General features: G+C 45.0%; 1 protein-coding gene across 3 annotated transcripts in view; it reads right to left on the bottom strand.

The window, feature by feature from the left end:
* The window catches only part of Drd3 (dopamine receptor D3), a 69,363-nt gene that overhangs the window by 7,218 nt on the left and 46,404 nt on the right, over nucleotides 1–15,741 (bottom strand). For all 3 annotated transcript variants that reach the window (XM_052740740.1, XM_052740739.1, XM_052740741.1), the window contains 4 exons: nucleotides 14,013–14,155; nucleotides 4,822–5,018; nucleotides 3,639–3,716; nucleotides 553–898 (listed from right to left, as the gene is read on the bottom strand). In XM_052740740.1, coding sequence (XP_052596700.1) covers nucleotides 553–898; nucleotides 3,639–3,716; nucleotides 4,822–5,018; nucleotides 14,013–14,155 — 764 coding nt within the window. The remainder of the gene's footprint in view (nucleotides 1–552; nucleotides 899–3,638; nucleotides 3,717–4,821; nucleotides 5,019–14,012; nucleotides 14,156–15,741) is intronic.

The raw sequence follows: 15,741 nt of genomic DNA, 5'->3' as shown, positions 1-15,741 counted from the left end.
CGATGTTAGAATTCAGGTTTTTTTACTATAAAATTGAAAACTGGCCATATACCTAGTAGAAAACTTGATAAATACAGGAACACAGAAAGATATGAAGAACCACCCACTGCTCAAAGATAATCACTTTTGACATCTTGATAAGTTTATTTCGTTCTTTTTTTTTTCTTATTTAAAATGATCTAGGTATCATCATATCATATGACAGTAGAGTTTTACTTTCTTATTTTCTCACTTATATTTTAAAATAGGTAAATATTTATTAAACACCCAATGGGTGCCAGACACTTTCATTGATTCATTATCACTTGATTTATACATTATTATTCTATATGATAACCCAAATTAAGTGGCTTTATGAATTTCATTTAGGTCTTTCGAGTTTTCCTAAGAGCTAATATTCATCTAGAAACCTTTTTAGTTATATTTTAGAGATTTTATAATTGAATTTCCGATCTTCTTTAAATGCGGCAACGATAGCCCCCACCGTGGCATCCAGCACCAGCTTCAGCTAACCATCTAACCCAAGCCAAATTAGCAAATTATCAGACTTACCAAGCACAATGACCACCATCTGGGTGGCCTTCTTCTCTCGAAGCGGCACTCCCCTGGGCTGTAGGGGCCCCAGCTTCAGGGACGTGGATAACCTGCCGTTGCTGAGTTTTCGAACCTCTAAGCTGAGCTTGGGCGCCAGGGTGGGGCTCAAGGAGTTCCGAGTCCTCTCCGCCCCATGCATCCCTCCTCCTCCTTCTTGGAAGCCTGGGTCCCTCAGGGCTGTGTCTTGGCAGATGCTGTAGTAACGCTTCAGCTCCCCGTGAGTCTGGCCAGGAGGGAGGGGCTGCAGGTGTGACAAGAGAGGGTCCTGGCACTTCTGGGGATATTGTTTGTCGTCTATGTGCTCCTGAATCGGAAAGATAATGAGAAGAAAAAGGAGGAAACCCTCCTTGAGTGAGTACGACCTACAGGGGGCGTGGTGGGACCATGGGAAGTTACAGACATGAAACCCGCTTCTGACTTTACACCTGAAAAGCAGCCACCCCATAGAACATTCCATCTTCACAGCAAACCGTGAGGAAGGCCCCCTGGCATTGTAGTCTGGCCTTTCTGAGTTGGAAAGACCTAGTTATAGCAATTAACATATTAAATGCCATCACGGGGATGTAGTCGGCAAAATCTGGAATGTAGGAAACTCTACAAGAGCAATGCTTCGAGTTTTTAAACAAATTACAGTAACAAGCACTTATGAAATGCAAAGGTATGGGCCTTAGATACTCGGGATTTGATTTTTTTAAAAGATTGATTGATTGATTGATTGATTGATTTAATATGCACTGGTGTTTTGCTGGTACATACTCTGTGTGAGAATGTCAGATCCCCTGGAACTGGAGTTACAGACAGTTGTGAGCTGCTATGTGGGAATTGAACCAGGATCCTCTGGAAGAGAAGCCGATGCTCTTAACTACTGAGCCATTTCTCCAGCACAGGAGACTCGTGTGTGTGTGTGTGTGTGTGTGTGTGTGTGTGTGTGTGTGTGTGTGTGTGTGTGTTTTTGTAGGTTGGAGCATAGATGAAATAAGATTGGTCACAAATTGATTAACTGCTGAAGCTAGCTGATGGTGACTCTGGATTTGTTTTGTCTTTTCATTTAAAAAAATTATATTTAATTTCGATGTGTTATAAGATTTGGTGTCATATAGCCCAGGCTGGCCTTAAATTTGCCACAAAGTTTATAATTCTCCTGCCTCCACCCCCCAAATACTTGGGTTATAGGTATGTACCACACTTTTATTTTTGAAATTTTAAATATCAATATTTAAAAGAAGGGGGAAAAAAGAAAAAAGAACTAAGATTTGCATCATAACTTTCCTACTTAATAGGTATTATCTAACTGTCTCTAAGCTTCTATTGTAAGATAGAAAAAAAAACAACTAGGAAAGATAGAATGTAATTTTTTTATCTGGTATTTTTGTCTGGGGAAGGGGATCAATGTATATGTTTGACATTTGAACTTTCCACATTCAAAAGATTAGACACTGATGTCAATCTTGAGTAGGAAGTAGGATTCTGCAGTTCCTATGACCAAAGTCGTAAAGGGCAGCTCTTCCTTCTTTACCCTTCCTCTGTCCTGTCTCTCCAGGTAGACTATCAGCTTTGGTACCTGAGCCACACCCAGACAAGGGGAGATTCACATATGAATCTTTGGGTTGGAGATTTCACAACTGTTGGTTTTTGTTTTGATGTGATTTCCTAACGAACTTCCTAATTAGTATAACTATATTATGTTAAGCCAATCTATAATCAAGACAACATTTATGATTAAGCTGGCACCTATGATCTGAAAATCACAAATATTTAACTTCTAGTGTGTTACTTCTGAAGGTTACTTGTTGGAGTTTAGTTGGGGTTGGGGATTAGTTCTTGGGCATGTCTACAGAACTGAAGAACATCCAGCTTCCATGTCACCAATGTGAATAGCCTCTCCTACAGGAAGAAAGCAACTCTTCCAAGACTCCAAGCTGGTGACGGTGTTTCTCAGTTTGCTCTGTAAATCCTTAGCCCTATCTCCAAAGCTGGCACGGGCAACACCAATTCCTCCATAGCTGGCTGGCTGGCAGAGAGACTTCAATTCCCAGATGGTAGGACAGAACCTGACTCTCCACCCTCCTGGCAATGTGGCTCTGTGGCTCTCCAGTCCTTCCTGTGAAGTCAACACTTCTCCTTCAGCCTTGGCATCTCCTCAGACCACGGATCTGTCATGTTGGTTTTACACGGCTTAGCTATCTGTTCTCATTCACAGCCAGAGTCTCTAACTGCGACATCAGGCCTGTGGATAGGGTTGTTAATGAATTATAGAGAGACTGAACAAGACTCAACTCTTCCTCACTATTCATTTTTGAAGTTTAATTTCTTTTTTTTTTTAATTTTTTTTTAAGGATTTATTTATTTATTATGTATACAATGTTCTGCCTGCATGTATGCCTGCAGGCCAGAAGAGGGCGCCAGATCTTATTACAGATGGTTGTGAGCCACCATGTGGTTGCTGGGAATTGAACTCAGGACCTCTGGAAGAACTGCCAGTGCTTTTAACCACTGAGCCATCTCTCCAGCCCTGAAGTTTAATTTCTAATGTGAGTTCAGGAAGAGGAACCCTGGTCTTGTATTTGACATCCTTAGGCTCTTTTCTGCACCATGCCAGCAAGGCATGCCAAGGGCTGGCTTGAATTGGGAAGGCAAGGCTTAGGGGACCATGAAATTGTCATGACATCTTTTTGTACACAGTAACAAACAGGACACTTGAAACTTTTCTTTCTCTGGCTCTTCCTATGTGTCCATTTCATTGACATTCTATTCCCTCTACTGCAGGTAGTTCTAGATGGCATCCTAACACCACATCTGAAAGTCATTGACTGCAGTCATTGAGATCTATCCCACTAGTCCCATAATTTCCGAATGTCACTGGATGAAACCCATTCCGAGACTTCAATCACGCAGACCCTGGGATCTTGGCTTATATTACAAATACATGTGGGGGGATCAGTGAGGAATTCCATGTTGCCGTAGGAATGAAATCAAGACAAAACAACATCTTGGGAAAAAGACCTCTCACTCTTTTCCCTTGGTCCAAGACATGGCCTACTTACCATTTGTCCCGTGGCATCTGACAGAAACCTGGCCCTTATTGAAAACTGCCGAATGGGATGCAGCCGCAGACAGGAAGGCTGGGGTATTTGAAGGAGAAACAATCAGTTGTGGGATAATCTCAACAAAACTGAACCATGTCATATGTAATTATGTAGCGTGACAGCACTTGGAAGGCACTACGTTCATATCTGAAGCCTTAGGTCATGGCACCCCATTTCATGGGGACCAATACTCTTTTTTCTACGCAAGTCCTAGGACTTTGACTCTGAGAGTCGGATCACAGGTCACCAGAGAGTGGTCTAGACCCCCAAACTGGTTCTGTCTTTAAGACTAAACTCAGTTCTTTCTCTCCCCGGGAAGCCCTGTCCTGAACATACTGGTCACCCTCTTAACCTCTATTGCATTTTATATTTGGGTACCTCATTCCTTCACTTCACCTGTGGCAAACATCCCCGGCAGTTTTGCGTTTTTTTCATTGCTTTTTGAGTGGAGGTGAGGTTTATTTTCGTGTCCAGATTCCAAGCTCCATGATGACAGTGGCTGTTTGATATAATGGTCCTTACGCTAGTTGGTTGGAAGTGATTGGTGTTCATGGCAGGGAAGCCACCATATGCCGGGCAGTAATGTGAGGAAAATCTAAAGCTCAAGGAACTGAAAGATCAGTGCTGAGGCTCCAAACATCCTTTGTAGAGCTTAGGAAGACCCACCAGCTGGTCAGTGCCTCGACACAGGGACAGATCAGGAAGACAGGCATCAGTGGATGATTCTTGGAATGAGTGGTTTGAGGAGACAAAAAAAAAAAAAAAAAAAAAAAAAAAAAAAAAAAAAAAAAAAAGCCCTGGGAAAGCAGTGCATGGTACAGTACAGTGGAGTACTACCCTGCCCCCATCCCAGTTCAATAAAATCAGACCTTGTGGGATGTCTGAGCTGCTGGTGGTGGAAGGCTCTGAAGAGTAGTGGAAAGTATGCTATCAGCTTATCAAGTAGGTTGAGATCTAGGGAGACCCAGGACACTCTTAATATTGGATTTCCTACCCTTAAAGCACAGACAACATCAGCTGAGTAGAAGGTGATGGGAAATCTGCCTCCTGAGTGCTGATACCGGCACCACCTGCACGGATGGACATGTGACTGGAGGCTGGGGGCTGCTGTGCCTTCCTCTAGTTCCTGCCAGGCACTTACCTGCTGCGGGAATCCAGGTCGGATGCTGATGCACTGGCTGTTCTGGCGAGTGAGGATCCGTTTCCGTCTCCTTTGTCTCAGCACCATGTAGATCCTGGCATAGACCAGGACAGTCACCCCGAAGGGAACGTAGAAGGACACCACTGAAGAGTAGATGACGAAGTCAGGGTTGGAAATGGAGCAGATGTTGGGGTCCCCTGTGGGTGAGAGATGGGGAGAAGGTAACACAATTATCCGAGCGTTCATCCTCAGTGTGCAGCGCTGAGCATGAGTTCACATGACCTGATGTGGGGGTGTGGGTAGGAATGCGCGCTTTCAGGGACCCATGTTGTCAGTGCTCTGAAGGAAGAAAGCTAATTCATCTTCGTACCTCTTGCAGTTGGCTTCAAAAGCAAATCTCCCAATGACTGCATTCCAGACACTGATCTAAACGGAGGCTGTGAAGATGAGTGAGACATGGTGTCTGCCCTTGAAGGAGCCAACAGTCTAGCTAGACAGATGATCTCTACCATGCAAATGGTCAGTTGTAACCCAGAGGGATGTAGCCTGGGAGGCTAAGGAGGGCCACAGAACAGGAGGGCAGAGGCTTCTGGGAGGATGGCACACCTAGGAAAGGGCTTGCTGGTGTGGAGGCAAGAAGAGCTGGCTGAATGTAATAAAAGGAAAAGGCATCTTCTGAATCCAGGGGGTGAGGCAGGTGGTGATGGGCTAGAAAACAGCAACCAGGGAATTCCAGCACTGGATAGGATGGAAAGAGAGCTGGGTAGGAGACTGGGAACTCAAAAGGGTCCTTATCGCCTGAGCTGTGGAGATGGCTCAGGGCTTGGGAGCATTTGCTGCTTTTGTAAAGGACTCAGGTTCATCTTCCAGCACCCACATGGCAGCTCTCAACCACCTGTAACTTCAGTTCCAGGGGATCCAACACTTTGTTTTCTGGCCTCTGTGGGTACCAGACACACACACACTGTGCACATACATACATGCTGGTGCTCACTCACACTTATACATAAAGACAAAAGTAAAGAAATGTTTAAAAAAAATGAAGAGTTCTTGCCCCTAATGTATGGCCCAGAGCACCACTCTAACCTCTCTTTGGAAAGCCCTGTGGCTTTGCCTTCTTCACGAGAAGATGTGGAGAGTCGTCCAGCACCCAACACAAGGCCAGAGACGTGCTCCATCTTGAACCGGAGAAGGGAGGCAAGCTAACATCTGCCAGGCCGAAGGCTTCATACACATGCTCTTACCCAATCATAACGGGAGGGGACATCACTGTTTCTATCCTTAGATACACAGGCTGAGTTCAGAAAGGTTTATTAAGTGGCCCAAGGCAACAACTGCCTGAAAGATGCTTTTCTCCAGCCAGTCTGACCCCAAACCGATCTTCCTTCTGTCATTTCAACTTTCCCGCTCTTCCTCTACTCTCGGGACAGGGCACGTCTGTGCCTCACCCCACGACATCAGCAACAGCTGTTGGCACACCTGCTCCAGTCTGCCCAGAAGAGTTGGCAGCTCAGCCCCAGATCTGACCTCGGGAGATGTGGCCTGAGATGTGAGATGGCGGAGAGGACCGTGGCCACATTCTGTGCTCTAGTTCTGTTTCTTGGGCTCCTGAAATGGGTTGAGGACAGACAGCCCTGGGTGTAAGCCATGGTGGACCTGCTGCTTATCAGCTGTTTCCTCTTGGCATTATCGCCTGAGGTAACTAGCTTTAGTTTCATTTTCCACAAGAGGATAACAATATTTCTTGCATAACAGCAATGAGAAATAATGAGGATGAATGATTGCTATGATTATTATCATTTATTTTTTTTATTTGTTATATCGTTGTTGTTTACCTCTTCTGGGTTTTTTGGACCTAAGACAGGAAGTATCAATTGAAATAAAAAGTTTGGAGAAAGACTCACAAGAGAACAATATTTGCAGGGAAGGGAAGAGAGAAAATTAAGAGCTAAAGGAATAGAGAGAGTGTGTCCAGCACCCAGGGAGGCATTTCAGTGACAGCATAGCCCAGCATCCTTCCAGGCTGCTCCCAGATCCTCTCATTCTGTTGGAGATGGGATGAAATTGATGCCATCTCACCAGACTTTGCATCAGCATCCCTCACAAGCAGCACAGACGGCCCTGAGTAGTGATCACCCAGCCAACATCTTCTTCTGTTCTGGGGAAAATGAGTTTGGGGGCAGGCGTGGGGTGGCAGCTGGTGGGCCTTCTCTGTCTCTAGGGAGCCATGGAGTCGTGATCAGCCCTGCCATTATGGAAGTCAGCTCGCCTGCTGTCACTGGCTGGCCCAGATCTCAGTGCCACCTGTGGTGAGGAGGAGTCTCAGCATGTGTTCTGTTAGTAAGAAAGGCCAGAGGACGTACTTTCCCAAGATTTAGCTCGCTGCCGGCCTTGGTGAGCTGAGTGTTCCTCATTTGTCCCTGTGCACACCGTCTCTCCCTTTCTCTGCCCTCCTTGCTACTGGGAGGCTGACTTCCATAAATGAACTAGTTTTGAAAATAACAGAGTCAAGAGTAGGAATAGTATGTCTCTCTCTCTCTCTCTCTCTCTCTCTCTCTCTCTCTCTCTCTCTCTCACACACACACACACACACACACACACACACACACACACACACACACACACGCACGGGCCCTGAAAATCTGGGGTGGGAGGCAGACTGACACAGATAGAAGTCTGTGTGTATCTCATTACACCTTATGAATGTTTTATCATGTGCAAGCATTTATTTTTCCATTAAAAATATTGCAACTGTGTGGATGAAGGAAAGAGAGAACGGAGCCGGAGCCAGTAGCTGTTTCAGGGTCATTGACCATGATGGGCCTCATCTACAATCGCTGGACGTGCCTTGTCGTCCCTTCCTCCTTCTCCACTGAAGTCAACTGCTGTCCACACTCTGATCAAGCTTTGAAGCCTCCTCCAGAAGCCCTCCCACCGTGCTAGGGGGTCTCACATCTGCACACCAGGCAGGGAGACACCGGAGTCAGGGGCTGATGAGTGCTGTGGGTGGGCATCCAGTCATCAGGGCAGCGAGAGGCTTCATGCAACAGCAGTCCTGAATGCTTCTTGGGTGAGTCCTCCAGAGGTGGTTTGGACAGCTGAGGCTCCCTCAGGAGACACAGTGCCTCTGTCTGATGATTGATTTAAATCAGCACTGTGTGGGAGCATGGTAGTTACTGAGTGGATATGCGAATGAGGAGAACACATAGGAAAATGTACAGATGAGCGTTTTATCTAGGCACACAAGCACTCACTGGCTGCAGGATGCTGGGGAAGGCCAGGTAGGCACGGGGACTCTAATATCACTTTCTAAAATTCGAGAAAGAAAAGGGGTGGGGGTGAGGGCAAAGACACATCTCCTTACTCAGCTGTAAGGAGGACATGCTAGGTTCAGAGTTCTAGGCTAGACGGCCCTAGGAAGATGGCCCAGTGGGGAAGGTGCTTGCTGGGGATGCCCAAGGATGTGAATCTGGATCCCCAGCGTGCACGTTCAAAGTCAGGTATGCCTGGAACCTCAGTACTTGGGGTGGGAGTGGGGGTAGGCACAGCAGAGGGCAGACACATACATACACACACACACACACACACACACACACACACACACACACACACACATACACACACACCATACACCACACTACACACACACACCATACCACACACACACACAAACTACACACGTATGACACCATACACACACACCACACCACACACGCCACATATACACATACCACACACACCACACCACACACACCACACCACACACACACACCACACACACACACCACACACCACATACACACACACCACACCACACACACACACACCACACACACACCACATACACACACACACACACACACGCACACGCACCACACCACACACACACACCACACATGCCACATATACACATACCACACACACACTACACCACACACACACCACACACACACCACATACACACACCACACATGCCACATATACACATACCACACACACACTACACCACACACACACACACACACACACACACACACACACACACACACACACAAAGAAAAAAGAAGAAGTAACAAATAGCTGAAACAAGAAGGGCCCTGGAGGTTTCTGTGAGTTAGGCGGAGAACTTGAGCTCCATAGTGATGTGAACAGCAAGGTCAAGAGAAGGTTGACGTGAAAGACTGATGAACTTTAGACTTGTTGAAGAATTTGACCTCACTTCAATTCCGAAGACAGCAGATGCTGATGAGTCTGATTTAGGATGAGTCACTACCCTTCAAACAGAGTGCTTTTATTCTTCTTTTTAACTTTTGAACAGCCACGTTCCCCATCTCCAGTGTTCTGAGAGCTGGATGACATTTCCATTGCTGAAATCAAATAAATAACCATTTTCTTTTTCCTAAAGGAAAATCCATCCAGCCGATAAGATTTTCTTAACTTTAAGTCCCCCTACCCAGAAGAATTCCTAAACCTGATCACCAGCTACTGCTTGTTCATTCTAGTCCTCTCTTTTAAAAACCACACAGTGGTGTCTGATTTAACAGAAATTCAAATACTCTTTTTCTTATCTGTGAAATGAAAGGACTTGAGCTCTTTCGGAGATCTTCAGAGTTGCCCTCTTGCTCCATCATACATCTTCCTCTGCATCATTAGAGGCTGTTGATTTGATGGTTGACTGAACTTCTGGGCCCCTGGTGGAGCTGGGGCAATACCATTCAGCCAGGCTCTACAGCTCTGGAACTCTCTCCCATCCAAGATTCTGCCTCCTGCTGCCCTTTCCCAAAGGACAGAAGCAACTCTAAGTTCAAAGCGGCTGAAGTTCCGCTTGCCTCCGTGGTCTTTACTTCAGTATCACAAGTGGCAGGACACAGCCTTAAATGAAAAGCTCTTGTTACATTTCTTGAAGTCAAGCTATGCTCCAAATCAGGTGGAACTGGCAACACCGGAGGCCCTTTCTGCCTCTACTTGTCAGAGAAGGAGTAGCAACAGACTGGTAGGAAAGAGTCATTTGTATTGAATGAACTTGTCCATGGGGAAGTTGCTGGAGGGGCCCTGTTGGTTGGAGTGAGAAAGACCACCTAGGCTCCTACGTGAATGCTTGGTTACTCGGAAGTGGTACTATTTGAAAAGGTTAGGAGGTGTGGCCTTGTTGGAGGGAGTGAGTCCCCGGGAGTAGGCTTTGAGGTTTCCAATGTCCATGCTAGACCCAGTGTCTTACTCCCTGCCTGTAGACCAGGATGTAGCGCTCAGCTACTCCTCCAGCACCACACCTGCCTGGTGCTGTGCTTCGTGCCACGGTGATAATGGACTGGCAGCCCCGATTAAATGCTTCCTTTTAGAATGGTTGCCATGGTCATGGTGTCTCCTCACAGCAGTAGAACACTGACCAAGACAGGCCACTTCTATCAGGATAAGGACAGTACATCATGAGGGTCAGATTGTGTCAGAGACCAAGGCTGGATTCTTTTTTTTTTTTGGTTTTTCGAGACAGGGTTTCTCTGTGTAGCTTTGCGCCTTTCCTGGAACTCACTTGGTAGCCCAGGCTGGCCTCAAACTCACAGAGATCCATCTGGCTCTGCCTCCTGAGTGCTGGGATTAAAGGCGTGCACCACCACTGCCCGGCTAAGGCTGGATTCTTTACGCTTGAGCTCTGCTCATGAATTCCCTGAACTGTGTTCTAGGAAGGGGCAGCTGGTCTTTGCTGTGACCACCCAGAGAATCACCACTGTTTATATCTTCCTTGGAGCAGGTGTTTAGTTGCAGTGTAAGGCACAGAAAACTTTCTGTTACATGATCGTAACACTGACACCACCTAATAGCTACTGGCCCTTATAACGGACCTTGCATTTGACACACTATGAGACTAATTGGAGGGTTTAGTACAGTGTTGCTAAGAAACTTAAACATAAGAGGAAGCCTGACTTGGTGGCAGAAGCATATAATCTTAGCTGCTCGGGAGGCTAAGGCAGATGGATTATAAATTCAAGGCCTTCCTGGGCAACTTCGAGAGCTGCTGTCTCAAAAGCAAGGACAAACAAAATGACCTCCAAATGTAAACCAAACCAACCACCAAGTGCATAAAAACATAAAGCCCAGAGACCCCGGGGGAAGCAGCAGGGCTTATACCACACACACTAGGTCACAAGGCTTTTTTTGATTCTCAATTTGAAAATCCTGGGACGATTTTCCTGGGTTTTGTTTCTAGAACAATAATGAAGTCACTGGTGCCAACATGCTGCAATTAGCTCATCATCCTTCCCTTGGCACGGTGACATTAGCTGGGAACTCTGTCTACTGTCAGATTTGGGGACGGTTTCAGCTAGTCTCAGGATGTGTGTGTGCCTGTGAGAGGGAAAAGGACCTCCTCCACCAGCATCCCAGAATATGTAAGGGAACCGGGCTCAGCCTGGGGAACTGCGCTCATCCCAGCAAAGGGTGACATGTGCTGGGGGCCAGCAGATAAGCAGTGCCTTGGTCAAGCAGTGGTACACAGTTCCCATGTGAGAGTCCCACACACAGGGCACTTGCACACGGAAACAAGGTAGCACAGTGACTTAGCTATCTGACTAACCCACAGGGAACATTTAACACTGGCCACAAAAGACATTTTACTTTCACGTAGTTCCCATAACCATTTCAATGGACAATGCTTTGTGGTGTGTACATGTGCTCCAGGGTATAAATTGTCATTTTGTTAAAAACAAAACAAAAGCAAACAAAACAAAACAAAAATCAAAGTAATGAGTAATGAAGAATAAGATGGTAACAGACTGTCGTAGTTAGGGTTTCTATTGCTGTGAAGAGACACCATGATCACAGCAAGTCTTGAAAGGAAAACATTTAATTGAGGTGGCAGCTTACAGTTCAGAGGTTTAGTCCATTATCGTCATGGCAGGGAGCATGGTGGCGTGCAGGCAGACATGGTTCTGGTTCCCTACCACCATGTAGCTGAGAGTCCTGTGTCTTGCAGGCAACAGGAAATGGGCTGAGGGTCACACTGAGCAAAGCTTGAGCAAAAGAGACCTCAAAGCCCACCCCTACAGTGACACACTTCCTCCAACAAGGCCACACCTACTTCAACAAAGGCACACCTCCTAATAATGCCACTCCCTTATGGGATTATGGGGGCCAATTACATTCAAACTACCTCACAGACCAATTGTTATGAACATTCTGGGTTAACCGGGAGAGCGTTTGTTGATAGCTTGGTTTCTTAACTTTTAATGTATCACAGAAACAAGACTGACCCTGAGAAGGTAGTATGTGCTTGACACGTCTATATATCTTATCCCAACTTAATTCCTGTTGAATACAGAGGCCTCTATAAGGGAGTTACATAACATGTAGGATAAGAGCCTAGTGTTAATGTACACAGTAAGAAGTATCTATGGGCAGGAGAGATGGTTCAGCTACTCCAGAGGAACTTGATTCCTTTCCCATAGCCCACATGGTGCTCACAACTGTGTTTAACTCCAGTTCCAGGGTGTCCTGTGCCCTCTTCTAGCCTCTGTGGGCATCAGGCACATACATAGTTCAAAGACCAGGCATACAGGCAGGCAAAACACTCACGTACATAGAATTAAAAAATTATTTACTAAAAATAATTAAGTCTAGATTTCTTATTTTGTCCATTTGAATTGCTTCATTCAATTTCTACTATGCTCTAAAATTTGCCTTGAAAAAAATCTCCTACAGCACATATAAAGGTACATGTAGTTTTGTTATAACTCTGAACAGGAATAAGAAGAAGGATACATATGTTACTATGTCAGATATTATAAAGCTCACATGAAGATGTAGCTTCAGAGATGAAATCTTCGGGCTTTTTTTTAAATGTAGGAAGCCATTTATAAAAAGTAAATATAGAAAACTTTGTAACCAGATATGCTGATTGAATATACATTTGAAGTTGTTCCTCTATGTACCACTCTATTACTGTCTTAAATTCATCCACGAGGAAGTTGAGCTCAGCAAGGTCCGGAAGCTTGTTCAAGGAGGCACAGCTGGTAGACAGGACAGCTGGAGTTCACCTAGAGTTTTCTGATTGCGCAGCCTCTGTCTGCCTTCCTCAGTGTATTCTGACTTCTAAAATCCTTGTCCATGACATGATGCCTGGAAGATTGTTTATATGTTGGCATCTTCCTGGATTTACCTATGACAATGTCTCAATAATATTTGAATGTACATAAACATATGGCTTTGTGACTAGTAAGTACATATAGATCAGGAATTCACAAGTCTGGAATCTAGCAGGAATTGAATGAGACCATTCAGATGGACAAAATAAGAACTCTGCATGATCCTGAAACACTGCTCATTCAGGTGTTTTTCTCAGTAGACATGCTCATTCCTTATACATTTTCTTTTTAATTTTTAAAAATTATTTCTTTAATTTTGAGATTATAATTACAAAACTTCCCCCTTCCTTTTCCTCTCATGATACATCTTCTTTTTAAATATTTTTTCATGTTTGAGATTCTAATATAAGTATATCACTTCTTCCTTCCCTGTCCTCTCATCATACATTTTCAATAGTTTTCGTTCAACATGTGGATTTCCTGAGCCCCAAAGAAAGATCATGTGAGGTGCAAATGTGGATTGGTGTCTTATGGTTAAAATACAAATCATCTCAAATATAGACATTATCATATCCATCCATCCATCCATCCATCCACCCAGGAGATGAGCCACGTGCCAACTATCATAGCCACAATTTTGCATATTAAAAATAAAAGTATATATTTCAGAATTAGTTTTCAAATGTCAGAAATGATTCTTATTGGAGAAAAAGTTAGAAATATATAATTTATTCCAGGCTTTTATGATATGTTACTTTGCATTGCAGGTTGGTTATGAATAGTTATCATTTTATTAGCAAATCCCACCTGAATTATTAACATAGTTTTGTGTTTTATTTACATTTCTTTAACATTTCTTCCAATGAATGCAATGGCATTTCTTTCAAAATAGGGATGAGACAGACTTTTCATAAGGTGGGTCAAAACTATGAGTTCATGACAATAATTGGTGAGGTTTTGCTCTATACTTACTTTATACCCAACAAAGGCCATCAATTTGCAGACTACAGCATACCCACTTGATTACACTGAATAGGGATGGGAATCCTGGGGTGGATACCACTCACAACCACTCAGGTATGATGTAAACCTCATGAGCTCAGGAAGTTTTACCTGTTGTGTTGAAACCAAAGAGCAGAGGGCAGGACACAGCAAAGGCCAGCACCCACACAGCTGTAATCATGAGTGCCACACGCCGACAGGAGCTCTGCCCGGTGCCATGCTGATAGTGAACTGGCATGACCACCGCTGTGTACCTGTAAAAGAGTAAGGACGGGTGTGAGGCAGGATGGGAACACCAGTTGAAAGAGGTTACTAGAGGGCAACTCATATTGAAGCATATGACGAGAGGAAAGTTACTCAGTTGAAGAGAGTGAAGAAAAGTGTTTGATCCCAGGAGAAGGAGCAGAAAAAAATGTAAGAGCTGGATGATGGGGAGGAGTGCTATGGAATGCTGCCATCTGCATGTGACATGGCCTTGGCATTCATTAATTTACTGCCGCTATGGTTACTGCATAGACAAGACCAACAAATATGTCAACATTCCAGCAGGAAGCACTGGGTTCAGTGGGTACAAAGAGGGGAGAGTGGAGATGGCAGAGGGGAGGGGAGGAGAGACAGACAGACAGACAGACAGAGCACTCTCAGTGAGTTATAAAGAAAGGAGAGAGGAAAGGGATATCTTGAAAGGATGTGTTGGGGTGCGGAGGTCAGTGGGAGGCATGAGTTGAGGGTGGGTATGATCAAGATACAATGCAATCATGTATGAAATTGTCAAAGAATAAATAGAAGATATTTTAAAGAAGGAAACAATGTTGAGTGACAATAGCGGAAAGGCTGAGAGAGATGAACTCATTTAAGGACCCACAGAGAGAGGGAGAGGGACAAGAGAGTCAACAGTAAAACAGCAAGTTGTGAGCGGGTGGGCTTCTCCTTGATCCCCAGCACAACCTAAAACCTGCCTTCTGCTCACAGGACCTGCACACTAAAGACATTGGGTGTGGGTATGTGCGTCTTGAAGCTCTCCCACTGTTTTCCAGACAACAGTATGTGCCCAACTGAGATGCTTACTCCCTGCTTGTCTGCGAATATACATTCTACTCACAGAATGATAAGCATTCCAACTATGAGAGGTTTGGAAAAGAGAGCTAATATCTTGTGGAATCCGGCTTACTTTGGAATCCAGTTTTCATGCACATGGTATGTTAGTCTTTTTCATGGCCATGACAACCATCTGAGAGAAAGACCTTAAAAAGCGGAAGGACTTTTTGGCTCCCAGTTTTAGAGGTTGTCTGGCTCCATTACTTTGGGAGTTCAGTGAGGCTGAACACTACGGTGGTATGAGTGTGTGGAAGAACAGGCTGTTCATCTCAAGCAGCCAGCATGCAGAGTGGAGACCCAGGCAGGAGCCAGGGCCAGTATATACCCTCCAGGGCGTTTTCCTAATGACCTACTTCCTCCAAGAAGGCTTCACCTTCCACAGTTCCATCACCTTTCAATAGTCAATTTATATTTTTAGTCCATCAGTGTATTGTACCAGTGACCATCCCAGATCCTTTAAGATCTAATCATCTCAGAATGCACACACAGATACACTCAGGGGACTGATTACTAACCTCACAGGCAGTTCCCAGTCCAACCAAACTGATAATGAAGACTGACCATCCCCCACCATCAAAGTCTGTCTATCCCTTATGGTCATTGGCTAGTGTGTTTTCTTTGGTCATTCCTCACTCACATTTCCACTGCTTGTCGGACTTCCCTAGTCCGAGATGTTCGAAACAAACCATGGCTCCCCACATTCCTTCATCTGGTTCTGGTTCTTGCTCTCTTCAAGAAGTCC

This window comes from Peromyscus californicus, unplaced genomic scaffold, assembly GCF_007827085.1.
Source record: "Peromyscus californicus insignis strain IS unplaced genomic scaffold, ASM782708v3 Scaffold_16__1_contigs__length_79575227, whole genome shotgun sequence".
In the NCBI taxonomy this organism is placed as follows: Eukaryota; Metazoa; Chordata; class Mammalia; order Rodentia; family Cricetidae; genus Peromyscus; species Peromyscus californicus.
Note: the sequence above shows the minus strand (reverse complement) of the source record. Positions and strands in the feature narration are given on the sequence as shown.